At 41.0% G+C, this 27,420-nt stretch overlaps 1 protein-coding gene across 2 annotated transcripts; it reads right to left on the reverse strand.

Moving 5' to 3' along the window:
• On the reverse strand, positions 1–27,361 carry LOC132256296 (serum response factor homolog). Of its 2 annotated transcripts, XM_059752631.1 has the most exons (4): positions 26,625–27,361; positions 19,286–19,537; positions 1,756–2,044; positions 1–1,169 (listed from the first exon to the last, which is right to left on the reverse strand). In XM_059752631.1, exons 1-4 carry the CDS (start codon positions 27,069–27,071, stop codon positions 1,024–1,026), a joined length of 1,134 nt encoding a protein of 377 aa, XP_059608614.1. In that variant the 5' UTR covers positions 27,072–27,361; the 3' UTR covers positions 1–1,023. The 2 variants fall into 2 exon arrangements, with proteins under 2 accessions (XP_059608614.1, XP_059608615.1); XM_059752632.1 differs by lacking the exons at positions 1–1,169; positions 1,756–2,044 and having other exon boundaries at positions 19,043–19,537.
• Positions 27,362–27,420: the final 59 nt, after the last annotated feature.

Below are 27,420 nucleotides of genomic sequence, written 5' to 3' on the forward strand. Positions count from 1 at the left end.
TTGTTCGCATCATCGACGCACTGAATTCTCAGCCATTCAAATATTCCTTGTCAATTGAGCAACAATTCAAATTACAGCAATACAATTATATTTTCTCCTCTCTCAGACGCACTCTTGGGAGATGATAGAGAAAGAGAGGATATTATTCTGGACACCACCTACATTTAACATGTTCGACATGATGTTCATCTGACCGAATTTTCCCCAATTGCGACACACTGTCGCTTTTTCCCAATGCTCATCTTTCCCGCATTTTCTCGTCCAATAGCACATTTTTTCCGTCGTATATTTTGTATATTTTTGGCACTGTGTCAGAATGCGATTTAAATTAGAATAATTTAGGCGAGCACGGAAAAATGGCTCTTTTTTTGCTCTCGTGGCCCGTTAAAAATAAAAACAGACCCCAAAAAGCTATGCTCTCGCTCTGTTTAGCCATTCTCGACACAATTTACGATCATCGGGTGGGTGGCATCGTGCGATTACACGCCGGCAAAGTGAGATGGTGCGCGCGAGAGAGGCTAGAAAAATGCCAGCGAGTCAAAAGACATTGGGCTTAAAAGAGAAGAAAAATACTCCATTATATATTTTTAAATAAATTATTTACATTGAGACAGTCAGAGGAAATTATTTGGCAATTTGGCGTGTGAAGTTGTAACGAAGAAACTCTCTTTTTTTCACTGGGGGCGCGCAATTTTTGCCCAACACATCGTTTTTTCTCTCTCTCTCTCTTTTACTTTACTGACTTTTTTTTTTGCTTCCAGTGATCTTCTCAATAACTCAGTAACTCTTTCTGTGTTAAGTAAATGCCTACATAATTGTACAGTATGGTAATTTAGATATGAATGTGTCCTAAAAAATTACATTCACTTTGCTCTCTCGCTTCCGGCAAGCTTTCAACATCTCGAAAGCTCTCAACTTCCTGACCCAATATCGAAGAAAAATATATATTACGTGATAACGGAGAGGACAAAGAGGGAAACAGGCAGCATTTAGAAATTCCATGTGAAGTCAGACTGTAAAACACTAATCAACGCTCTCCTTCTTGATCACGAGCGGCGAGTCACGCCCGTTGGCGCTCTCCTGCTTCACCGTCGACAGCTTCGTGAGCGCCGGTGGCGTCGAGCCCGCGGTGGTCGTCAAGGGTATTGTGATGTACTGATGACCACCATCTACAAATACACTCCATTGTACTCATTTGCCAACCATTCATGCCACAGTCGTGCTGTGATGCCACCAAAGCGCAACCCAAACTCAAAGAGCGTGAGGAATTCACATGAAAATCAATACAAAGCGTCCAATTGCAGATATGATTAATTAGAGGAATTGTAATTGCAGCACCAAATTAGTGGACGAATTTAATTATACACGATTATCAGATATGCATTTAGGAAATTCCAGTGCAGAGGTTAATTAATCAAATTCATGTGAGGAGAAAGTCAAAGGATAATAATACAGAAGAGAGATCAAAGACAGAAACAAATAAGCAGAATTGAAATACAGAGATGAATTCTATCATATGTCCAAGTGGGCGGAGCAAATGGCAATTTCCCTATATCTTCCCATGGACATCGATTTTAAAAACTATTAAATGCCAAAAGTCGCTAATAAACCTTTAAAAATGATCTAACATAATTATTAGAGTTTCTTATAGAATTTCAACATTTTAAGAGTTCCTCTGAGAGTCAAACATAGATAATTTCTCGATGGAAAGACAACTAAAGCAGTGCTAGAGCTTATAAAAATACCGCGACTCACCGTCGTTCGAGTGAAACTGCAGATGTCCCGCTTGGACGAGACTGAGCAGGACGTCCTGCGGCAGGTTGGCCAGCGCGGCCGCCGGGTAGAGGACGCTGCCGAGGCCGGCCTGGATCTGGGGCGCACTGGTGGCGGGCGCTATCACAGGTGGGGTGACTTTGGGCGGCGCCTCCTTCGGCAAGGACGTCGCAGACGTCGACGGTGGCTTCTCGAGGATGCTGCTGGGTGCCGGCGAATCCGCACCTGATGAATCATCCGACTCGCCTGAAGACAGTGGCGAACGCCCGTCCTGCGGAAGAGAAAGGAAAGAGGAGGACTTAAGAGAAGTTTTCCCCGAACAGAACTCATTAAGTTTCCGAGCAAGTTTCCTCATATTTCCACGAGTGCCGCGCACTCGATAAGAGCAAACTTTGCATTAGGTTGTTGGTAAAGTTTAGCTGTTGGGACTCAAGTTAAAATGGTCGGAAGAGCATAGTAAGAATTGGGAATGGGAGTAATTTGGGAGTACTGAAAAATCATAATAAACAGTCTCTGTTGAGTCTTCTCAACACTCAGTTTTATTCATTCTCTAATATGGCCGGGCAATTGAGCGTCGCACCATAGCAGAGAGTCACGCGTAGATGTAATTGATTTATTCGCATTTAATTTGTCTCTCTGGGCGGAGACTCTTATCAGGTTTCGCCACGATAGACATCGAGGCTCTCTAATTAGTTGCAAGGAGAAATCTCGTCACAGGTGGAGGCATTTGAATGACGCGGAATGCCACAGCGACCAAATAGAGAGCACATCTTGGGATAAAGTTCCGTTTGTGGCAGTTGAGGAATTTCGCCTTGGGCACATTCTATGACAAAATGTTTTCAACCTTCCCCGGCATGGGCAGAAAAATCTCCGCATGGCCAAAACGGGCTGGCTGAACACGGGAAAAGTCCAGTTCGGGATGTCTGGCCGTGCGCAAAAAGACACCGAGTGGCTTTTTGCCGGCGCGATGCTCCCTCATCCAGTTCAACCTGTAGCCATGCAGTCTGCGATCGCGCGATGGGAACGCTGGGATGCACACAGGGCACGTCTCGCGTCCAGGCCGCAAATTCCCAACGAGATGGGAATTGCTAACGAATTTCTTACGAATGCCACGCTGTCTTGTGTGATAATAATTCAACTGCATTTTTCATTGCCATCATTAAGTCAACGCGAGAGCATAGCGCACGAACCGGGAAAATACACGATAAAACCTTCCTTGGCATAAATCTTAATTAATCCCCACTACAGCTTTCCCAGGAGCAGCGCTGAATCCCTTCTGTGCATTAGCCAGAGAGGGAAAAGGGTGGCATTTGACAATGATGCTATAAACTGGTTAAGGGATAAAGAAGGATTTTTAATCACGAATTCCAAATTGATATCTGTATTAGACAATTTCCTTTATTGCGCACACTTGTGCAATATTTCTTTATCGATTTTCTGTCTGTTAGTGAATAGTTTGTAAAGTGTTCTGAGTTCAGTGTGATTGACAAGTTTAAATTGCGGTTTTTCATACACTATAATTGCAAATTTAATTATATATTTTGCTTATAATAGACATCTTTTCATTTCCCACCCATTATTCATCATGGACACATTTTAGGAATAGCTTTTGCATCCCTGCTGTTCATTTCCTAATGTGTCACGTCCTCAAAACAATATTTCACGTGCAATATGTGAAAAGTACACAATTGGAACGTGCTAATTGACAATCAAAACTCCTTCACGACATATTTCAAATTCACTTTGTCTCATGCTTCGCCTTTTTCTGTCCTTTCTACCAAGCAACCACGTGTTCAGATGGGGCGCGTCTGTTAAAGGCTAGATCAAGTGCCATTTCTGGGGATGTGCACAATCTCAAGAATGCCATGAGTGATGCGCGAAAAAAGAGAGTCACCAATAAAGAAACAATTTTGCTCTATTCGAGGCACGTTCTTTGCAGTGTATTTCAGTTGTCCTCGCGCAATCCTCGCGCTTCGAATATTATTTTATTATTGCCAAACATGAGAGGAGAGAAACGAGATTGGAAGCAGGCAAGACGCTCCCCTTCGTTTCCCCACTTGAGTGCTTGCGCTCTTATCCTGAACAAGGATCTCTGAATTGAGCGCCATTCCCTTATTTGTAAGACGCTGCTTTTTCCCTCTCTCTCTCTCTCTCTCTTCATGCTGTCGCAATTTCGATATTTTATATTATGTACAATGCATTGTAATCGCGATACTCGATGCAAGAGTTATCTGAATGTAGAATGTTCTTGAAAAATTTAATATAAAATATCTAACAATAACATAATAATTGTGTATGATTCGAGTGCAAATCAAATTAAATTATTCCTAAAGCAATTGACTGACAATTTGAAGAGGTGACAATAATTCACCCAGTCATACGAACATGGTATTAAATGGTGAATTTATCCCTCTGCAATTGTTTGTGTGATTGAAATAGAGTTAGTAATAACACGATTGTGCGACATTTTCATTCTGCTCATTATTTATTACAATTGCTTTCCTTTGTCTATACACTCTTTTTTCCAGAATTGTATATTCAATTGTGTTCCAACCACATTTGGCGTTCGTCTCATCGCAAGGGGTGAATGGATAAATAACATGAAATATTAATTGATTCACTGGCTGTTAGTCATTGTTTAGCATCACCGGGTAAATGCACTTTTTGTCTCCGCCGTGTTGATATGCACTTTCCGAGAGGGCAATTTTCTCACTCCCTCTCATCAAATCATTGTGCGCCGTAGCGAGCTTTCAATTTGCCAAAATCACCGCAAACATCAACGACAAAAGGCGTCACAACATATGGAATCAAATATTAGCTCAGAGGAGAAATCATAATGAATTACACGTGGAGGACAATGAGGAAATGATTTGGATCTTTTTTCTGGGTCATACGAGGGGTTAGCTAAGACAAGAATGCAGAAATCAAGATTTTCAACTCATCCCCAAACCAATATTTGAGACTGTTTAGAGAAAGAAAAAAAACGGCGCCACAATTCTCAGAATGTGCACTTCAATGACAATGATAGAACGACAATAACAGTTTAATTTTGAGATTTGTCGTCTCGCGCAGGAGTCTCTAAATGGAAATGGGTGTCATAAAAGCCAGATTTATAGGACTCTTAACCCCTCGCTGAGTGTTTACCAAGCGATTCTCTTATATGTGTGTCTTCTCATGTAAAAGTAAGTGGAAATTCCGTGTAGTTGTCTTATCAATTGAATCAGCGCCCAGCATTTTGCCATTTGACGTCACACTCTTCCCACTTCCGGGCGTTCAAACAATGGCAAAGGATTCATATCCTGTAAATTGTGGAGATAAGCAATTCTGCTTGCTCACCCACGCGACCGCCGGGAAAAGTCTTGAAGACAATTTGAGTGACTCCTACAATCTCGGTCCAGGGCTCGTGCACACATTTCTCAACTGACGGAAGCGTCTTCGCGTAGATTTGGGTCGAAGGACTTGGCACAATTCCAGTGAATAGAGCGACTGTGAGAATATTTAGAAAAATTCCAGGCATCGATTTTGCAGGCGAGGGTGAAGTTGGTGATTAGAGAATGACACATTTTCCCGATTTGCTCATCTTATACAATTGGTGCTTAAGTGGAGATATTGCTGATGAGATAATTTCGAGGGGGTTTAACTGCACGCATTCGCCAGATTAGTAGCTCTATCACGATTTTATTGTGGGACTTCGCGGTTCATGAGCTTAAGATTGGAAACAATAAGAGCAAATTAGGGGGGTAGCGTGATGTTACTCGAAAGCATCTCAATCTAAAATGAGTTTCATAGATGATAATTTGACAAAATTACTTTTTTTTCAACTGTTCCCAAAATGTGTCTTGGCTAAAATAACAAATAACGCAATAAACCATTCTTCGAATCGAAAATAGCCGCAATCTACTTTTTAGAATGCATGGAAGCTTGTCCATAAATTCCTTCACTTCAATATCTACACTTTGCAATCTCAATAAATAAATCATTGGACTTTTTAACCCCTCGACATATTCAGGAAGATTCTTTCGCTTTCAACGCTGATTCAACGTCTTATTAGTGATTATTTTTCCACAACATTGAATAAAATTTCACAATGAAGAGAAAAAACTGGCGACATTTGTCCAACAATCGATCGGAATGATCGATGATGATCGTGTTTAACTGGAACATTTTCCCATATTGAAGAACATTCGAAAATGATTTATGCCAATGCAGGAAAATGCTTCATTTTCTCAATGTGCTGGAGCTGGGTAGGTAAATCAAGTGGCTGATTTATGTCCATCACCATGATTTTCCACCGACAAGATTGTGATCCTTGCACTAGATTCAAAGCGACTTTGGCTCAATTATTATCTATTCTTGTGTCTTGTATGCAAATTTTATGTCTCAACCTTTTCTCTGCGCATTGATTGAAATGTCTCTCGATCACTTTACCGTTTTTCTCTATTTCACCTCTCACAAGAAGCTCACGCACACCGCGCCTCCGCCCCTCCCCAAGTCGCCCCCGTCGCGAAATCGCCTTAACACAGTTCTTCAATTTAAATCACAATGTCGTTAATTAAATGAAGAAGGAAGACAATTATATTTTTTGCCTCGCTCTTTGTTCTTTTCGCCCTTTTGTCTCTCGCGCATTGTGTTCTGGCGAAGGGAAACTTTGCGCGCGGAATAATATTTAAATTACCAGAAAACACAATCTTACACGCCGACTGCAAAAGTGAACGAAGCAAGGATATTTATTGGGTGAAACAATACCATTATAGTTTTCTGAGTGGGCTCTTAAGATGAAGTCGATAAACATGACGAAAAGTAGCGTCAAATGGCCCGAATTCCCAGGCATTTGACACAACTGGTCTTGTGTCAAATCGACCATATATTCAGAGCATTAATAATTCCAATATACCATCTCTGTCCCATCTCAATTGCACGCGTATCATTAACACCCTTGCGAGCGACCAACTCGCCCGAAATGCACGGGATTCGTGTCGGAATGGAGCAGTGCATGCCATTGAGAAATGCTCACACTCCAAATAGCGTGCCTGGCACGAAAATGGATTAGTTTATTGTGTCTGGGCAGCTTCTTGTGCGCTGATCGCACTTTTTGCGCTGCTCTCTTTTTGCCTGATCAAGCAAATTGAACATCTGGTGCTCTTTGGCGGCTCCAACGAGCCAAACACCGCGACATTGCCTGCCGAGTGGTAACAAGAAGACAGCAGAAAAGCTCCCGCAGGAGGTGTGAACCAAGGGGAAAATATATTTTGCATGGCTATTTAAGATTAAGAGTTTGCAAAGCTTGTATCGCATGAATATCCAAACGATTCGTCAAAAATATGAGAAAATTCATATGATTTATGGGTTAGAGATAGAATAATGCATTGTTTTTTTTTGTTAATTATACCATTAAGATAAGTATGTGTGATAGACAAAACATTGCATTGCAATATTCCCCTCTTTATTGCATCAAACATTCTTTTAGCGGACAAGAAATAAGACTAAACCATGATTATTATTGATTTTCTCTCTGTATAAATTAGCGAAGCTAAAATCTTGTTATCAAAACTATAGACAGAAGTGAAATTTAGAGGGAGTCTCGCGGCGAAACTCCACGCGGAGTCGCCCAAGACGACAAGCCGTTGAATGAGAATAAAAGAAATCACTAAAATGTGGTGGCTATTGTTCGTCTTGGCTTCTATCATGGCGTAGGAGTTATTTATGTAGCCAAAGTGGTATAGTAAGTACAGGGTCACATTGTTGTGCGTATCGAGACGCGATTCGGTTGCAATCAAAGACATTGCGCGCAAGAGACGCACTATTTTGCCTCGCCATTCGCCATATGATAAACAAAAACCGCGTCAAATTAAGGGACTTTGTGAGGGATGTTCACCCTGGCGATGCATGAATCTAGCTTTTCCCTTTCTCACATCTAAAAAACAAAACCACACACACGAGCCAGAAAGCTGGAGAGACAATACAGATGGGTTTTCTTATTGGATTCCGTGCATGAAAGTTAGGAGAAAAGCGAGAGAGCAAAGGAAAAAGACAAGAATTGCGACAGTCCAATGGGCTTTTAATTTAATTTCCGCACAAGAACAACATGATTCTGCTGCAAGACAATTGCAATGGGATCGTGTTGAATTCATGAATCGTCAATTCTAATGGGATAAGTAATTTATTAACTCTATATTGTGCAGCCACACTGCGACAATATTTGAAAATTGTGAATTAAATCCAATTAATAACGTTGAAAAACGATTCGGAAGGACTGTGCGCGCCTTCGCGAACAGGAGGAAATAGTAATGCGATAATTCAGCCATTCAATAAAATGACTCTTGTCTCTTGCCCTTGCATCCAACGCGCAACAGGCCGCCCTATTTCAATGGACAATGGCAAAGGAGCTCCACTGCGTACAACCATCGGGGCAATTTTAATTTGAATAATATCCCATTTAATTGTACATTGTATCAGATAATTGTCTTGGCCATTTGAGCTCTGCAGCTAGACAAAAAGATACGATATAATTTGAATTTTTAATGCCATCGCATTATCACAAGACAATTGCAATTCTTATCGCCCAGTGATTGCTCTGCAACATCGCTTTCTGCCTTCCTTTTTAATTGTTTCACGAATTGATTATGCGATTGGAAGCACATTTTCACCGTAAACATCACTACTGTTCAATGTGCTTTGCCTCCACATTCAATTATACTCTTTGTGATAGTAAGCCTCTTATGTTGCTTTTCCAAAATTGTTTATCGTAATTGAATGATAAAATTCACTAATTAGATTCAATACCAAAAATTTGATTGAATATTTCATCAACAGTAATGCAATATTCTTCACTGAATGTTCCGTATTTTGAACAAATATCGAATATATTAAATTAAAATTTCCATTTATTGCACATTTTATGTTTGTGGTATTAAAATTCATAATGATTTCACATCAAAAGTCATGACGTTTGCAAATAATTCCTATAATATATTAAGGCCTTAATAACATTCTGATGCGATTCATCAAATAATTGAATGAGAGCCTTGTGGAAATGTGTGCAGGAATATCTATTGATATTTATTTGGACTGTCGTTAGAATTTCTGTTTAAAATGTCCTATGACATTCTCATGGAATCTCTTACATTTCTTACAACTCAAGATCCACAAATAATCGAATACAATAAAAAGCTTCTCAAAAAATCACATAAATTAATTAGATATTCAGAAAGATATAATTGTAATAATTCACAGAGATTGAGATACTAATAAATTAGACAAGTCGCTGTCTCTTCGTGCCTCATTAACGTAGGTTTGGCATTGATCATGAATATCATCGATAATATATTACTTCGCCTTCAGTTTGATCATTTGAATATCGCGCACTTCCACCCACTGTCTCGAGGGCTTTTTGCTCTCAATTCTGCAATTGCGATCGCCGTGTGGGTCAAGCCAAGGTTCGTCACTTGGAGTCTTTCGTCTCTGGGAGCCGCGCGCACGGGAGAAATTCCCTGTGATCCCCCAATTTCGACAGAGCAGCGCTAATGGCTGTGTTTGCGAACCCCCACACATCCGTGGGCCACCATAAAAGGCCGCCGTGTCCATCTAAGGCGATGCCTCTCGTGAACACGCCACTGTGCATTCGTCATAGGTGCGTTGGTGGGCCCCGCACGCTCCCCGGCGCCCCCTCGCCCAGATGGAGCACCTGCCTCTCCCACTAATTGAAGATGACTTGAGTGGCAATCGTTCGCCAATGGCGACATAGCGCAATAAAATCATCAGCAGAATTGCTCGATTGTTGATTGGAGTTGAGAATGGAAAATGGAGGATTTTTCGCCATAAATAATCTCAAGTCTAGAGCTTAGAAATTAGATTTTGCACAACTTCTCAGGATATTGATTTGGTTCCATTGCGAGGGTATCAAAATAGAGAATAATGGATCGCTTTTATCGATGAATCCTTGAATATTATCAATCTTGCAATTGACGAAGCTTTCAAAGATTGAGCTTCTAATCCTGACTTATCCTTACAATCATGCAAATCACCTAACAGAGACGCAACTAGAGACAAATCCCGCCTACTTATTAGCCAGCGATCGCGATCTTTGGTGGATGTGGAGAAGAGAGGGAGATGGAAAAGTCACCACCAGGTGGTTTTCAGGTGACAGAGAAGCCTCCACTTTACCAACTTTCTGCCTCTCTGTCAATCATGAAGTGCGTGGCGAGAGCCGATCGACAGAGACGACATCACCAATCACGCCATTGCGATCGCGGGCAAACGAACAGAGCCACCTATATGTCTTTCGCGGTCAGTAGTCGTCCGGCCAGCGTTCAGAGCGCATGTCGCGCTGCGCGCGCGTTCCATCAGTTCGTGCGTGGTGCAAACTTTCCCGCCACTCGGGGAAAAGTCGTGCGATTTTCACCATTTCACCACCGATCGATTATTTGCAACCACCGGAATTGATATTGCACAGAAAATCCCATCGCCAAGGGTGCTGAAGCGCCCTTTTGCCACTTTTCCCAACCATATGGTCGCGCAGCCGATTGGCCCGAATCTTCAAACACGGCGAAGACAAACAACCGTTGCGAGCTTTTCAACTCTCATTTGTGCCAATTGAACGGACAATCGACAGAGGGAAAAGAGGTGGTCATCAGCAATTCGATCATCTTGGTGAGTCACTATTTCCCAAGAGAGCTTGTACTAACACTGGAAGAGCGCAGAGTAATGACAAAGTCATACAAACAGAGTAATTAGGGGGGCAAATTTGTGATAGGCGTGAAAAGAGTCAAAGATGTGCCTTCAACACTGTTCAGCCTGATGAAAGGTTAATTTATGATCTCGCATCTTCCACTCCACGGAGTGATTTTATGGCAAATTAAGAACAAGTGTTGCGCTGATCATGTTGCCAATCGCACTCCATTAATCAGCATTAACAAGACCCGAGGGGACAATAAATGTCGGCGGTGATATTTCATCCCAAAGATCGACCGTCTTTTCGATATTGATTCACGGCTCTTTTCGCTATTCAGCGAGCGAAAGAACATCCGGCGGCTCTTTCTCGCCCTGAAGCCGGAAATTGCTGACCATTTCCGCAATTGAAAAGTATGACATTGTCAAACAATGGGCACAATTAATATGACAACCTCGACGCTCAAGCGTCGGTGGATGTCTTGATGTTGCGCAGTGACAATTATATTCTTTATTAATGGAACATCCAATGCACTTTCCGCGGTCTGTCCGTGACAAAACTACACGATGGACACCGTGTGAATGTGGAAAAAAAAACGATTGAGTGTGAGTGACAAGAGTGGACTTTATAATTCTGATGGGAAAATCGATCACTTTTTGCCACATTGCAATCGAGAGGAATTCTCATCAACAAATTAACGCCACTTTGTGTCGTCCCTTCAGTGATCTTCAGAGTTGCTGTTTTATTTGCAAAATAATTTATTATCAAAATACCGTCTAAATTCCTCACACGTTCTCTTTGGTTAGAATTCTCTTGCGTTGTGGAGAGTTCGTGGGCAAGATTGCTGGTCGCGCAATTAGCAATTTAATTGATTGACTTTTCAATTGTGCTGCCGAAGAAGTCGCCGAGGACGCAAGTATTGTGTGCACAATCGACTTATGAATTATGTGATGAGAGCAACTTGATCGACACGGAGAGAGAAGATGAGGCGCAGAGAAAGAGCGCGATTGATGGTGGGAAAAGACGATTTCATGTGAACAAGAAAAGTCTTGAGAAATGCCATTGGCAAGGAATCACATGGCAAAATTTCCAAGAATGACATCGAATACATTAGAATTTTCTTACAACGCCTAACGATCAATAAATAACTTAAATTTTTACGCATTTTCTATCCTGTTTGCATTCAATCACAACGCTTCATGAACAAGAAGCTTCACATCTTTTTTATCAATTGCCACTATAGCATTCATCGTGCACTAAACTATCTGTGTAGTCTTACATTTTACTAGAACTTAATTACAATAATTGTTGGCTTATTGAGCTGAACATTTGCAGGGTAGTAAATAATGATACATCACAGTTCTTGAATTGCTTTTCATTCGAATCTATGCAGAAATGCCTTTTCAAAACGTTAAATAAGCATAAGTAAAACTTTCATTTCAATCCGTTTAATTTAATTTTGGTCTTTTGGTCAGATAACTAATTTAAAATTTCATTTCAACTTAATCTCACAAATTGCACGCCTTTTGTACTATCATTGAATAGTGAAACAAATTTCATTTATTACTCATCTGTGATCTGCATCTCAGTCTGCATACGAAAATGATTCTACAGATTCAAGAACTGTTAAAAATACTAGTGAATAATTTATTAACATCACAGCCTTTTCATAATTCATCATTTTACAGAAACATCCCATAACTTATTTATAGTTCTACATAATATAGGATAAATTATAAATATAAATCATTGTCTCTTATCTGCTAAATTGTATGCTAAACAACTCTGTTGGCAAAATAGGTCAAACTATCCCTTTGGAATCCCTTTGAGAAGTGCACAATTTCGCATAATAGTTCGCAAACTCTCTGCAAAGGCAAGACCTAATTGTATGGCCAGAGCTTTCATCCCTGGACCTCTTTCACGAGCAAAACACACAATCCCCCGAAAGCCCGCTCGCAAGAGGGCAACAAACGCAGTGAAGCATCTCTGCGCGTTCACCATAAAATTTAATCATGTTCTCCTGGATCGGTTGCGACTTGCCAACTCGTCCCGCGATTAGCATTGAAAGAATGCCACGCGGAGAGCCCGAGCGGCGATCTCGCGAGCGTCTCCGCGGAATTCGGAACATGAGAGCGAAGCTACGTGTATGACGCACCGGCGGGGCGGCGAGGGTGAGGTGACCGAGGCAGAAAAATGACACAGGAGCGCGTCTGACGCGACGATGGACATGGGATGACGAGGAATTGTATAATAAATGCACGGGGACCCTTTTCGCACACGAAAAACCGTCGCATTCGCGAGAGATTCAATTTAGTATTCTGCACGATGCTCAATTGTTGCCGATGTTCGATTGTGTGATTATCGAGAGGCTGCGTGAATAAAAGAGACTTCGCGACGATTGGAAAAGTCATTTGACGATGCCAAAGTGCAATTTCAGTTCTCACAAGTCTCTTTTTTTACAAGTTTGCAAAACCATCAGACGTAGAAATATCGTATGAAATGTGTCCTGAGAGAATTTTACATTGAGTGATAACACAAATAAGCTCGTATAGTGTTGAAAAATAATTTACTTTTAGCTAAATTAACAAGATAAATTATAAAAGGATTCGGTTTCGTCAAAATTTATTTACTGCTAAGCTTCCAGAAGCTCCACCCACTAGATTGCTCCGCCCTAAAGAATGTATTTTCATGAAGGATAAAAATCACCTTCTAATTGTTTTTTCTTATAACACAAATATGTTTAAAATTGAACTAAAAAGACCATTTTATCAATTTGTGATCAATGTTTAACGATCGTTTTGAAGGGATCACTTGAAAATGTGATCAAATCAACAACATTTTACTAGTATTTATCACTCTATCTTACATGTTGTGCTAGTTGAGATGTTTAGCAACCTCCTCAAAACATTGATCACCTTGAGATCATATGATACAGCCTCTGCGGCATGATCACCAACGCAGAGCTCATTTGTGCCTCTCTCATGCCCACCCCCAAAGATCACGCAGACATTCTGGGAAGCTGAGCTCCACGCACTCTCCTCTGGGTTCATCAGCATTTTCGGGGCACAGAAGACGACGTGCCTCGCGAAGAGTGCGCGCGAGAAGAAATGGAGGGAAGAGCAAAGTAAAAAGTGTGTAGAGTGACTAAGAAGTTGTATACACACATATCGTCGGTGCGCGGCCAATAAAAGCGGCAACCTTCCAAATAAGGCTTGCACATGGTTAAACACGGGGGCTAATCTACGTCACGCAAACCCCAAAAGCCCATTTGACGCCGCACAATTGATGTTTATGACGGAAACATATGACTTTTGCCATCACTCGGCGTGCGGGGGTGGCTTGGGTCCCGCAAATTGGCCACTTGTTCACCATGTGGCCGCGATCTTGCTCCGCGACGCGCTTTCTTGTGTGTCCCACTCTCCCAGACCTTTGCGCGCGTTTTCCCGCGATCGCGAGAGACGCTCGATCGCGATCCAATTTCGTAACAAATTATTTCTCCTATCTTTGTCGCGCTGTTTTTTTTCGGAAGGGGGCCTTTTAGCATTTCTCCACTCGCAATACCGATAATTGAGCTCACTAATGAATTCGAGATTGCAGAGAAAAAAAAAAAACCAAAGCCCGCGATCATAGGATCGCGATTAAGGGAGAGAGAAAAAGCTCAAGCACTTGCTAGCTTGCATGTTAATTCACTCGTACGTTAATTGCTTGAATGTAACACTTTTATCGCCTTTTTTCTCATCAACATTGTGTGTAAACAAGCAACTTTAAGCACAAATCTTCTCTTTTGCCTCTTTTGCAGATCACCAGAGATTTCTGTTCGAGCTTTTGGCGAAGGATGATCGAGATTCTTTATCTTCAAACTCCTTAATAAAATACAAATATTTCTAGTGTGTTTCATTTTTCCACAAGGAAGTGTTGGAACTTTCAGGGTGTGCGCGCAAACGATCATAACCATCAAAATTTAGAGCATTTCCTCTTTCGTCTCTCACGACACAACAAATGAGACCAAAAATTCAGTAAAATCACCAAAATAGAATTGAAAGTGTGAGTGAAGATGTGGAAAAAGCAATTTTATGCTGCGAAAAAGCCACCACGAGCAGATCGTTTGAGAATTAATTGTCGAGGGGCATTTTTCTTTTTCAAATAATAACTTGCGCCACTTGCGGAAAATGCGCAGGCTGTGATTTATGGCTGTAATTTACCCCCAAAAACACACTTCCTTGTGGATCGATTTAGGGGGCGATTTTTCACAAAAACCCAGAGAAGGAAACGAGTGTGTTTGGAGACCAAAAGTCTCCAAAGTCTGTAAACTATAGTCAATGCATTTTGTATATTTAGCAGCAAAAAAGAGATAATTGTCAGCAGAACTTGAGAAAGTGATGAGAAAATGGTGTGACAGTTGAGAGCTGTAATGGCAAGTAATTGCCTCCATGTGATCATTTATCTTGGCATTTAATTGATTGTCTTATGTTGCAGTTGGAAAATTTGTGTGATAATAAAACAAACTACTGAAATATTGTAGCAATATCTTTATGTCTCAATAAATTCTCTCTCTTGGGCTGTCTTTTATTTCCACCAAGATATTTGCAGATCACCACAACAATCGTACAATAAAATCAATTTTGATAAATAAGGAAGGAATGTCATTTTATTCACACTCACTTCACCTCAGCAAGGAAGCCAAAAAGGAAATGAAAAGAAAACTCCACACAAATCAGGCTTTTTTCTTTGTCACTCTTCATCTCGAATACACTCTCTGTGAGAAACAGTGGCACAAAATTGATGATCATCAGCGTCAGGGAGAAATTGCATGCGAGCAAACACAGAAGGCAAAAGGAAGAGAACATATCGTAAAAAGGTGACGCGTGCCAAAGACGCGCTCTTTCTCAATTTCTGCTATTTTTGGGCTGTGTGCTCGCTTGCCTTCCATGAAATTCCCTGGATTTTATTGAGGAGAAGATGTGCTCACAAGCATGCGTCTAATTGAGTTCAATCCTCGTGAAATTTAATTGCCTTCCCGCGTGTCACCATGAATCATTCGTGATCGTGTCAATGACACATAATTTTTCAGTTGCAAATCCGCGCGCTCACACACTTGAGAACATAGTTGCAGTGTGCAATTTTTGGCACACGCCGTCACATTGGCAATCGGAAGTTCAATTCTGTGCCACTTTTCGCATGAGCGATAAAATCTCTTTCATCCTCGCAGCTCTTCATTTTCATCGTGTGTTGGATCACGATCGTCAGTAAGTGTGTGTTTGTGTGTTTTGTGCATCTCCTTTGGGGAAACACTCTCTGGCGATAGCAAAAGAGGAAGATTTATGCATTGCATTCTCGCATTCTGCTTCTCTTGTTCCTTTTTTTCTTCAATTTCTACATCATTTTATTGCTTAAATTTTTCGCATTTTCACGTGCTACAGTTTTTTTTTGCTCTATTTTATAATTTATACTCAGAGATTTTTCTTCTCATATTCTACAATTCATACATTTTGACTAGAAATGTACATTTTTTACTCACACTTGCGAGTGTTCTTCTCTATTCATGAAACTCCACTGTCACTAACACATGTTAAGAAAGTCTCCAACGTCTCACTCTGGAGAGACTCAAGAATAGCGCCCTTGATAGAGAAAAACACCCTTTGCGCGTGCGAGTGTCAATTACAGGCTAGAGAGTAAAATTTGTCCTAATTTTATACACTAACAATCTAATATCTTCTCATACAAACTACAAATCCTAACCAAAAACAAGATGTTTTGTGTAAATAAAAAAATTACAATTAAAATAATTTGTTGTCTTTCTCAAATTGCGATAGAGAAAAAAGAAACGCACTCTGGAGGTGGAGAAGAGATCGTCTCTCTTCGACGCTGTATTTGTTTGGATGCTAATTGATGACCAACCGAGTGGATTTGGCGCCAAACGACCACAAAATGTGGGTGGATTCTTCATATATTTTTTGCCATGTCTGATGAAAGTTTTTAGCATCACTCGATAAATTGTAGTTTTAATGTTAATCATGCAATTTTCCTCCTTTTCTGAAAAAATACCCATCCAAGCACTAACGCACCATACAAGGGTATTTTTGGGCGGGGTGGGGGATCTTGTCAAAGAAAAATCTAGCATCAATTTTTTCTCTCTCTGTCCATCGCTCTATTCACCAATTTTGGTCACTGTGGGTTTTTTTTTAATAATGAAATTTTCATCATCACCATGATTGCTGGATTATGTGTAAAAGTCTCGACACCGCCAGTGAATATTGGACAATTTAATTAGAAGAGGAGGAGATGAAATGGACAAGTGGGTGGTAGTTTTCACCTCATTCACAAATTGCCATGAAGATGGACAAAGAAGAGGCGCTGCAATCGTCAATTATCGTGTCAATTATTGCTTCTGATTTATGCTAAAAAATTCCTTCACTCTCACCGCCCAAATTCCACCCCCATTTGTTCAACCATTCTTCTCCTCTTCCTCCACTCACTTTCCACACCACAAAGCTCATTCAAGGCACCTTCAGTTAACCAATTATTGAAATGAAGTCGGAGATGGTGCCAAAAAAACACCTTCTTATGTGATGATATTTGTGTTTATAGGAAAGACTCTTCCAATGGAAAAAAACACTGTGGGTCGAAAGCTATTGCACACAATTTAGTATTTTACGCTTCAAGTGGGCGAAAGAGAGCCACAAAGAAGTGATAAATGTCCAGAAGGTTTAGCAAATACTTAAAAAAAACCCGCTAGACACTTTTGAAAAACTGATAACAGATTTAAACATTTGACTTTGGAATATCTCAAGACATTTCTGCGGACAATCCATCAGAATCTCATTAGAAAATCCCATTGTGTCATAAGACAAAATTGGGGAACAACTACCTGGGCGCAGTGATTTAAAACATTCTTTCAAAATGCTTCAACAAATCTCTTCGTTTTTCTAAAACAACGAGTATTTTAAATCTGGAATAAAACATCACTAAGGACGAATACTACGAAAATCTATAGGACACGACTAATGAGAGCATTCGACGCTTCAATTCTAACGAAACAGTGCGCGGAAGACAAGAATGAAGAACATGCGAAATGAAGTGCTCTAATTGCGAGGATTTTGAAGACAACTCCAAAGACTGACCCAAAATATCCAATTTGATTTTACGCCATATAAATTCTCAGTGTTTTCTGGGTGGCGAACGCATGAGCCGAAAGAAAGGGCATTTATTGCATTGCGCACAGGACGCACTTCACTACATAACTGAAATAATTGTTGATCACTTCTCAATTAATATACCAAAGCAATTTGTAATTCACTTTGCATTCTACACATTTCCCTACCAATTGAGACTCTTTTCTCTTTCGCTGAATGCGTCATGCACTTGAAAATTGTAATGTCTGACGTGCATAATAAACATCCCACACAGCTCTTTTCTGCATTTTCACGATGATCTGCACATAGGACACATTGAAATTGAGAAGAATCCCTACATTTGGATGAGTAATACAACATGTAAATGGAAGTAATTCCACTAAAAGTTTGCTTGGTGTGTAAACAACATTCGAATGATGGGATTTTATTTTTGGAATTTGCTTTCAAAATGGAATTTTCATCCAACTTTTGCACAATTCACAAATATAGACACACAGCGGTGTGTTTTCAACGTCATTTGGTCAAAAACTCAACACTTTCGAGTCTATTCTTGAAAGATTGCTTCCTTTTCAAACACCCCACAGATTTTCACTTCACGCATGTCTCGTGAAATTGAGAGAACAAATATTACGCGCGATTCAAAGGCTCGCGAGTGCTTTTTTTCTAATCGGCCAGTGATGAAATTGTTTTGATAAACTGATAAAATTGGGCGCTTTGAGCGCTGAAATTGTCTGAATATGATTTATTATGTGCAGGCACGATCTGTAAATTATTGGCAGCAGAACGAATGCTTTCCCGCCTGAATTTCCCAATAAGTCTGCTCTATTTTTCCACTCAGTAAATTTTCTCACTTGGGAACAAATTCAATTTCTACTGAGTTATTTTCAACATGGGCAAACAATCTCGAGAGGCAAATTTGATTGATGCACTTATGCTGCACTTGTTGAATTTTCCACTTTAGGAGCAAATGTGAATTTTCCCATTGTCTCTCAATTTTAAACTTTTGTATGCGCACTTTATTTTCCCATTCGATGTTTATGTAAAATATATGGCAACGATAGAATCATGGATGGAATGTTATTTGGTCTTTCTATGTACAACACACTCAAAAAAAATACACTATCTACAAAATCTATATGAATAATATGTAATAAATCAGTGTCTTCGACAAATCTCACATTGCTTAAGTGATAAGAAAGAAAATATCTCTGCTAAATCGCTAAACAACTAATTCTCAAAATTATAATATCGTAAAAATCATTTTAAATAAAATTGTCAATCTTTTCTCAAAAGAATCCATTGAAATGAGTGAATGCTTCTGTCGCAACAAAATACTTCTTCGTCCAAATTAACCCTAAAACACTGTCTGTGCGTGTGCTTTACTGAGAAATTCCATGAGATCTCATCAAGTGATCGAACTGCAATAATGACACAAGGGGACGCGGCAGCGCTCATCCGGGCCGCCGCACTACCGCTGCGCGTGGGCGTGACCCATGTGCGTGGCGTGCGGGTGCGGCACGTGGCCGTGATGCGTGTGGCCCGAGTGCGGAGCGTACGGCGGCGCGTGCGAGAGCGGCGACGCCTGTCCGCCGCCCCCGCCGCCGCCGAACGGCTGCTGCATCAGGCCCTGCTCCAGGCCGTAGTGACCCGCCTGCGGGTGGCCCAGGTGAGCGTGCCCGTGGTGGCCATGACCATAAACTAACTGTCTTACTTTGGAGTCCTCATCGCCGATGTTGTAGCTCAGCTCCGTCTCCTCGAAGCCCGTGGCGGACATGCGCTGGTCACCGGCGCCCGTGCTGCTTGGCGGGTCCGGCGAGTTCAGGCACGTCTGGATCAGCGCCTTGCCCGCCTCCGATGTGATCATGGGCTGCAGCTTGCGCGTGGCGAACGTGTACACGTGGCCTGTTTCCGACGCCACCAGAAGCATCACCTGCGTTCCCGTCAGTGTCGAAAGCTCGTACGCCTGCAATGGACACGAACGTGACAGTTTCAGAATCACTCTGCATGGCTGCGGCGGTTGAAATAGGTATGAGTTAAAAGACAAGATTAAGAAAATCTTGATATATCCGAGACACGAATCGAAATATCAAGATTTCAAGACCTATATTCATTTTATCAAACTAAAAAAAAATCATAAATTCGATGACTTTGCAATGATATATATTTCTTCTAAATCATCAGCGATTTATCCAGTGTTTAGATATTCCTATATCAAGTTTAGATTATCATAACCTCAACAGTCATCAAGCTGACGTCAGCGCGACGTCTGAAGTGGGCTAAATCACTAAAAATGAGTACTCAAGTGGGGATTGTCATGAAATACGAGTCAAAATAACAATATTCAACAATTTATCGTGAATGTGGATTAAGCTTGTTTAAATAATGTGAAGTTCAACATTGCGTAGGTTAAATGAATGTTATTAAAGTGAATAAATAATATGGAGAAACTGTTTTTTCTCTTGTCTCAACAGGCCAAACATTTAAATGACTCGTTACATCCATCTACGATTTGTCTTGGCGTTGAGACTTCGCAAGCAAATCATCTGATTAATATCCAATTCATCCAGCAATCAATATTTTCCCTCAGTGCAAAGCATTTTCACTCCCCGCAATTCCCTCTGGGCAAAATGCAAAACACGAAACAAAACGGATAATTTTTCAGACAGTATTGGGGACAAAACTGAAGCATGTGAAAAGTACACCAAGAAGATAATTGAATTATTCCACCCTTCGTATGACTTTTTCCGTGTGCACAATTCGTCCTTCGATATGGGAAAATATCCAGAATTATGTGGCAATGCAAGCTTAATTGGATTCCAGTGTTTTCGACGAATTTTATTGGATTGATACTGTGTAATTAACTTGTCCATTTGCATGGGAAATTTGTTTTCTGCCAATTTGTGCACCTTTATTCACTTCATTCACAAGGGATAAAATTGATTTTCTCTTTCGACAAAGAGATTCGGTAAAAAATTACTTAATCCACACATTGTTTCACGACGTAAAATAAAAAATTTTACACGTGTGTGAAGTTAAAAATGCTCTTTATAGGGATGATAAGAAGAGGTATTATTGAATTTCACCGGCTCGAGAACGTTTTTCCACAAACAGTAGAGGAAAAGTTTTGCTGTTTTTCCCCACCTTTTGCTGACAAATGGGAGAAAATTGAATCAAGTAGAATCCCATCCCCTTTCTTTTCTCACCACGACAACACTGCGTCTTGTACATTTTCTTCTCTGCACCTTTTTCTCACCTTCTCAGATGGGATTGCGAGGCTGCCAAGACAATAAAGACAATCACATCTTGCATAAGAGAAGCATTGGGATGCGTTGGGTGGGCTAAATATAAAAAGATTCTCTCTTGCACAGCAAATCCGTGAAATGGGCACAAAGTTCTCGGTGCGTGTATCTCAAAAGGACGCATATTTAATTGAGTCTCTGTTGCTGCTTGTGTGCGGCGGGATTCTTTGGGGTGTGTCGGGTGATATTTGGCGAAAAATCGACGCTCGACCCAATGAGGAAGTCACGGTGCCGCGATGCCAGGGCTTTATAAATAAGAAGAGAGATACAAATTGCCAATGCGTCTCTCGAGCCCGCAAAGCGTCCCAATTAAATCCATCTTCTTCGCATTTTCTCGCTCTCCCTATTTTCTATATTTGTCCGACGCAGCATTAAATCCGCCGACGAGAGTGTTTCACTTTCGAAGCGCGTCCCTTCTCCTCCCCACCCGCCAAAAAGAATCTTGTCCAAATTGATTGAGACCGAAGTTTTATCACCTCGACGCCCCGCACGGCGTCTGATTGAGGTTGTCATCGATTGGGTGGGTGTTGTTCGCCTCCCGTCTATGATTTTTCACTCCATTCTCACCGAGAAAACTCACCAAAAGAAAAACATCCGCCACAGGCAACGAAAGGAGATCTTGCGATAGACACTGAGACTTGTTTATCTATTCGGATTGTGCTCAAGTGTTTCAATTCGTATTGATAAGGAAGCAACAATTCAACTTGCTTTATTTATTGTTGCCGTATTGCAAAGACAAAAACATGAAAGGAGGTGTTGAATTAATTTGTCTTTAAAGGTATACAATTAATCAGGACCAATCATGATGATATCATCGCAAGTGTTCAGCGTGAAAGTGTTTTCTCTTCGAAAGGCATTGCAGAAACAAAACTATACCAAAAAGAGGCAAAAACAAGGGTATTTTAGCATCAACTAATTGCATATTGTCAAGTATTTCAGCTGAAAAATCCCTCAGAAAGCATTGGCAAAGGACTTTAGAAGAGAAAACATCACTTTGCAAGATGAAAAGTCCTCTTTCAATTGAAATATTAAATGTGTTTGTATGTTTCCTTTCCGCTTGCAACATTGCAAATGCCATTTTTTCTGTTTACTGAGCATATATTTTCATAGCGCAAAAGCCTCACAAATCAACACAATTTTTCCCACTATATAGAGGATTTTCCACCTGCCAATGACTCTCATGCATTTGGGTGGAATTCCTCAGAGACATCTCACGCCAGTCAAAGTGTCAATACGCATGGATTCTGCTATAAATTTTCAATTGCGCTAATGGAAGGAAAATGCCGGCGTAAATTCTCTGCAGCACATGATTTTTCACTGAGCTTCGCATGAACAAGTAAATGATGAATGTATAATCATAAATTCTGTCCCGAAAACACCTCAGAATTCCTACGCACACGTGAAATCTCCTCAATATGAGCAATTTGACCCTCTGCCGCCAAAAAATTCATACCATTCCTTTTCAGCCGCACACAATTTGTGATATTCAATTCTCCTCTAAGCGAGCTTTGCGCGCTGCTCTCATTTACACACGACGGGATACAAGAGATGAAGTAACATTGATTGAATAACAATTGCGGTTGAGCACCTAGACAATTTTCAATAAACTCACAAAGGTGGAATTTCTTTGCAGATGTGCGCTGCTCACATCCGACCTCATTAACCAAACTGTCGAGCATCGATAAATCGACACCCGGAAATTTCCTCCACTATCACACTCAGCCAGCGCTTAAGGTATTTAATAAGTGTCTCTTGCCATCATCGCGACATGAACATGGGAAATCGATTATGTCGCCTGCAGTGCAGAAATGCTTCCAGGACTAACTCAATTCCTCAGCATTATCGCGCCAATTTGTGTGATACGTCTTGAGACACTTTCCTGAGAAAATCAATAGCTGCACATGAACTCCAAAGAACCCAGATTTGACTGCGTGCAACCTCACATTGAATTGTATAAATAAATTTTCCAGCATCACCAACAATTTCGCAATATATAATGTATTGTAAATGTTATTTCCAATTGATTTATAAGTCATGAAGCACAGTCCACCTATAGGCAAATGCGCACTGAAGCCGTAAATATTGTTAGATCAATTTCACAAAAGAGAAAGATAATACTAATTAAGCATTGATACTAACGAAAAATTGTCGAAGAATAATAATGGTGATAATTATTATAGACACTTTATCTCACCTTGTAAAGACTTTAATCATAATTATCAGTAAATAATAATCATTATTTCATTTAGCAACAAATTCAGAGATTTATGAGGGAAGAGATACGATTTCCAATACAAATCCCATATGAGTATTTGGGAAGAATTCCTAGAAAAAATCGGACAATTCTTGAAAATCCCAAAGGAATTCTGTATAAATTTCATGCATGACTGAATCAACAATGTTGCAAAACTTAAAGCTTCAAATTCAAGCAAATTTTATCAAATTTCTGTCGAAAAACTTAGACTCAATTTGTTAGAAGCAATATAGGAAAATCCCAAAGAACACTCCAGAATCTCACGATTATTTCCCATGAAATTCTCTACAAAGGAAACTCTTTTGTCTCTATGGACAAATATGGCCCATTTTGGTGCATTCAGAAGCCTTTTCAATTGACAGAAAGCAATTGATAGAGCAATTTAGTAGTCTTTTTCACATAATTTCCGCACAACATTCTCAGGCAAATGCTTCACGGGGAGAAATTCTCATCAATTGACTTTGCATAATTTTCCAATAATACTAACAGAAGAACCAGAAGAACCCTCACCACGTGAGTCAACGATATTATTGGCGAGGCATTTTATCAAAATGCTGCCATCGCGCCTCATTTTCAAACATCTGAATTACTCGATCTTCAGCACTGTATCAATTGTAGTCAGAGAGCATCATTCTCATCATGATCATGTTCTCCACATTTCTCTCTTCTTTCTCCCAATGCACAATCGAGAAGCTCACGGCATGTCACATCAATATACCGGTGAATATATAAACTCCAGCTGAGCTGGTAACTTACATTGTGCACGCTGTACATTTATTTTGTAATATGTTAACTATCTCGCGATGACTCGAGACGAGGACTCATCGTGAATAATTGCCAAGTCATGTGAATTCATTCATGGCATCGCGAAAAGGATCGCTCCTAACTTCACGGTGGCGCTGACAGTCTCCTCTTGCTTGCGCCCAAAAGGAGAACGTCAAAAGTCTCCAATATGCTGAAATCCAATCTTGATCATTTACATTTCCTCTCAACTCCCCATTGATTGTTGATCATGGCACAATTGATCATGATTTTACCCCATTTTCTGACCATATGTTTCACATTTCCATATTTCTCTCCACACATTCTCTTTACAAATCTCATTGTTTCCTCTTCTATATGCTTCTTTTGATCAACCACACATTTTAGGATCACAGGAGATGAAAAAAAAACGCTGCGTTTCCCAAAAAAGAGATCACAGTTGATCGACATGATTTAGGAGGGAAAAAAACCGCAAGAAACCAATTAATAGCCAGCAAATCGAAAAAATCTCTCCCACAATACCAGCTCAGTGAAATGGAGAAAGATAAAAAATGTTGATTGAGCGTCAAAAGAGCCACACATATGATTTCCCATTGTACTTCTTTACATATGACTTAATGGACATATGTAAGATCATCGATACCGAATGGATAAAGGCACAGATTATTCCTCTTGACTACGCATTCAAGTATTGAGAGACTGGACAAGAGATTGCAACATTTCGGTGAAATTAATGAAACATTGACTGACTATATGTTATATGTTCAAAATTTGACACCTGTCAAACACCCAAAAAGTCTCCAAAACTGTTAGAATAACACATTTTCAAGCCAGCCGAAATTTACGCAATATTTCCCACCAAGAAATTTCCCAAGATCCACATATGTATTAAAAATCCCGAAAAACCAGCCGAGTCAGCGCGACTGTCAGATGAACGCTCTGTGGCAAGATTGGCCAACATAAGAAGGTACGACTCGAGGGAGAAAAAGAGCGAAAGAAACTGAGAAGCATGTAATAATGTGTGTACACAAAATAATAATAAAAAGCCATTGACAGGCGCCGCCGCGGGTCAGATGAGAGAAAAACCGTCGCGTCCCGCACTTGACGCATCGCAAATGGTTCTTGAATCGCGTCATTTGCTGCCACCGCACTGATTCATGTGTCAACAAATCTGCACATTTGCATCTTTATCAGGAAAATGACCAGATAGACGGATTTGGTGTCATGTGGCTGAATGGCAGTGGCCAGGAAATGACCACCAATGTCACCATGTGGCCTACGCCAAAAAGAGCTCCCATTGGGAAAGTGCTAAAAGAAAAGTGTCGAAAGATTCACATCTTCAAGTCACGGGGCCTCTTCTCTCTCCCATCTCCGTTCCTTCTCTCTCTCGCTCTATTCACATCTCACGGCACTCTTGAGGGTCTCCTCAACAATTAGAGGTGTCTTTTGTTGGATTTAGGCGGCAGAAGGCGTGAGGAATTTACATACGCAGCAAAAACCAACCGCACACAATCGACTATTGAATTACGCACTGACATTCCCGTATCATCCCTTCGATCACCACGGTCAATATCACATTTCACCTGCCCACCATTTACCCTTCGGAATCCGTCCATTCAGTCAATAAGGCCCACAGGGATTGTACACATCGTCTATTCATCTTAATCCTAATTATGTGTACATTCAAAACAAGCCCCGGAGTTTCATTTATCACCGAACTGATGAAGCCAAACTTCTTATCGAGTCACAAAGGTATGGCCAAGAGAAAGTTCAGTATTCTGCAAAGTGATAAGCTTCAGCGAGAGATAAGATTGGCCTGTAGTTTTATTTGGCCTTACAGATACAATTTTACACACATTTTAACTCCAAATTTAATCATTACAGAGCGATTCGTTGGTGTTGAGTACGAAATATAACAATGTTTCAGTCAAGGTTTTTCATTAGACTTATTTATAACTTAATTATTTTGCTGAAAATCACGGATTATATTCTTTTGCATCCTCCTCTTAATTGGAAGAATATATTCAGATATAACAACTTTACCATATAAACTACGAAGACGCTCAAGTCATTTAAGTTTGCCAAATATTTTACGCCACTTTCTTAAAAATTGTGATGCAACAAAGAAGCTTCACTGAGAATGACAAAAAGAATTTAAAAAAAACACCTGTGCACATATTTATTCCCAATGAAAATACAGAAATGTGCTCAGCACGGCTTATGCCCAGATCCTAAACCCCAACGGCGCGATAAGGATTGAGATAAGACTGCAACCATGGGATTCATTGATGTTTTCAAAACATCGCCATCGTGCGCGCCTTCCTTGAACTTCAACTTGCCGCGCTGCTGAGCTTTTCATCCTTGGGCAATGCTTGCGTGGGCGTGCAACTAATTAGCCAAGTGACTTAATTACCAACGTGGGCATCGCCTGAATTAAATGCTAAATATCAAATTGAATTAATCTTTTTCTCCGTCATCGCGCTGTGTGAATGAAAAAGATTGTGTGTTGTAGGCGTTAAAGTCTTGGGCAAGTTTCTTGTTTTCCGCAACTTCACCAACACTGTTGCACGTGGCCGCGCGAGCGAGACAGCGAATACGCGTGCGATGTGCGGCAGAGTGACACGGATATAGTGCCGTCATGCGCCGTGACTGCGCGCGCGCGTGTGTGCGTGAAGGTGGACACACTTTGCAGGTTATGTCATATGTTAGTCCGGGATGGAAAAATTGCACACTACCTTCTTCATGATGCCCGTTTTCCTCTTGGAAAATGTCGTGTAGCGCCTCAATTTGTTGTCAATGTACTCCATCTTGATCTTGACGCGTCCCTTCGTCTTCTTGCCATTGCTCGGCGGTGACTTCTTCTGCTGCAGCGACGTGAAGCCCTCGTCCACGACGTCCTGCACGGCGCCCGGACAGCCGTCCATGCCCATGGTCTGGGACCCCATGGCGCGCTCGTCGAAGCACTCGGAATTAGTTCGTTTCAGGCCACGCGTGAGGGACCCACACTGTGCATTTGAGTTGATTAGGCCACCACTGCGACTCATCACTTGGCCCAGGGCTCCGCCACTGGGGGGCCTCGCGAGGCTCACATTCGGATTCCCATAGATTTCACCACTGTCGCCCAACATACTCATGCTGTAGTTGAGGTTGTACCGCGAATCGCGGCCGCCGGTTGGATCCATCCTTGACAGATTCCCTTCTCAAGACACCTTCGTCAGCTGAGTTTACTTCCTCTCTCTCTCTCTCTGTTGTCTTCTCTGGAGCACTACCAACAACACACTTAATCCATTCAACAACCAGCCACTGAGACACTTTGCATTGGGGAAGCACTCCGCGTGACCCGCAATTCGCGTGAGAGACGCGAAAATACCAGCTGCACGGTCGCAAACGGGAGAGACTGCCTGTTTGACGTGAAACGTCACTGCCAGAGAAACAGCGGAAACACCAAAAACGTCTGCCTGTCACAGCTGAGCGCTGCGAATTGACAAAATCTCCCGCCACACGGCATCTCGCGCAGTCGAGAGGGTGAGC

Source organism: Phlebotomus argentipes, unplaced genomic scaffold, assembly GCF_947086385.1.
Source record: "Phlebotomus argentipes unplaced genomic scaffold, Phlebotomus argentipes genome assembly contig_5, whole genome shotgun sequence".
Taxonomy (NCBI): Eukaryota; Metazoa; Arthropoda; class Insecta; order Diptera; family Psychodidae; genus Phlebotomus; species Phlebotomus argentipes.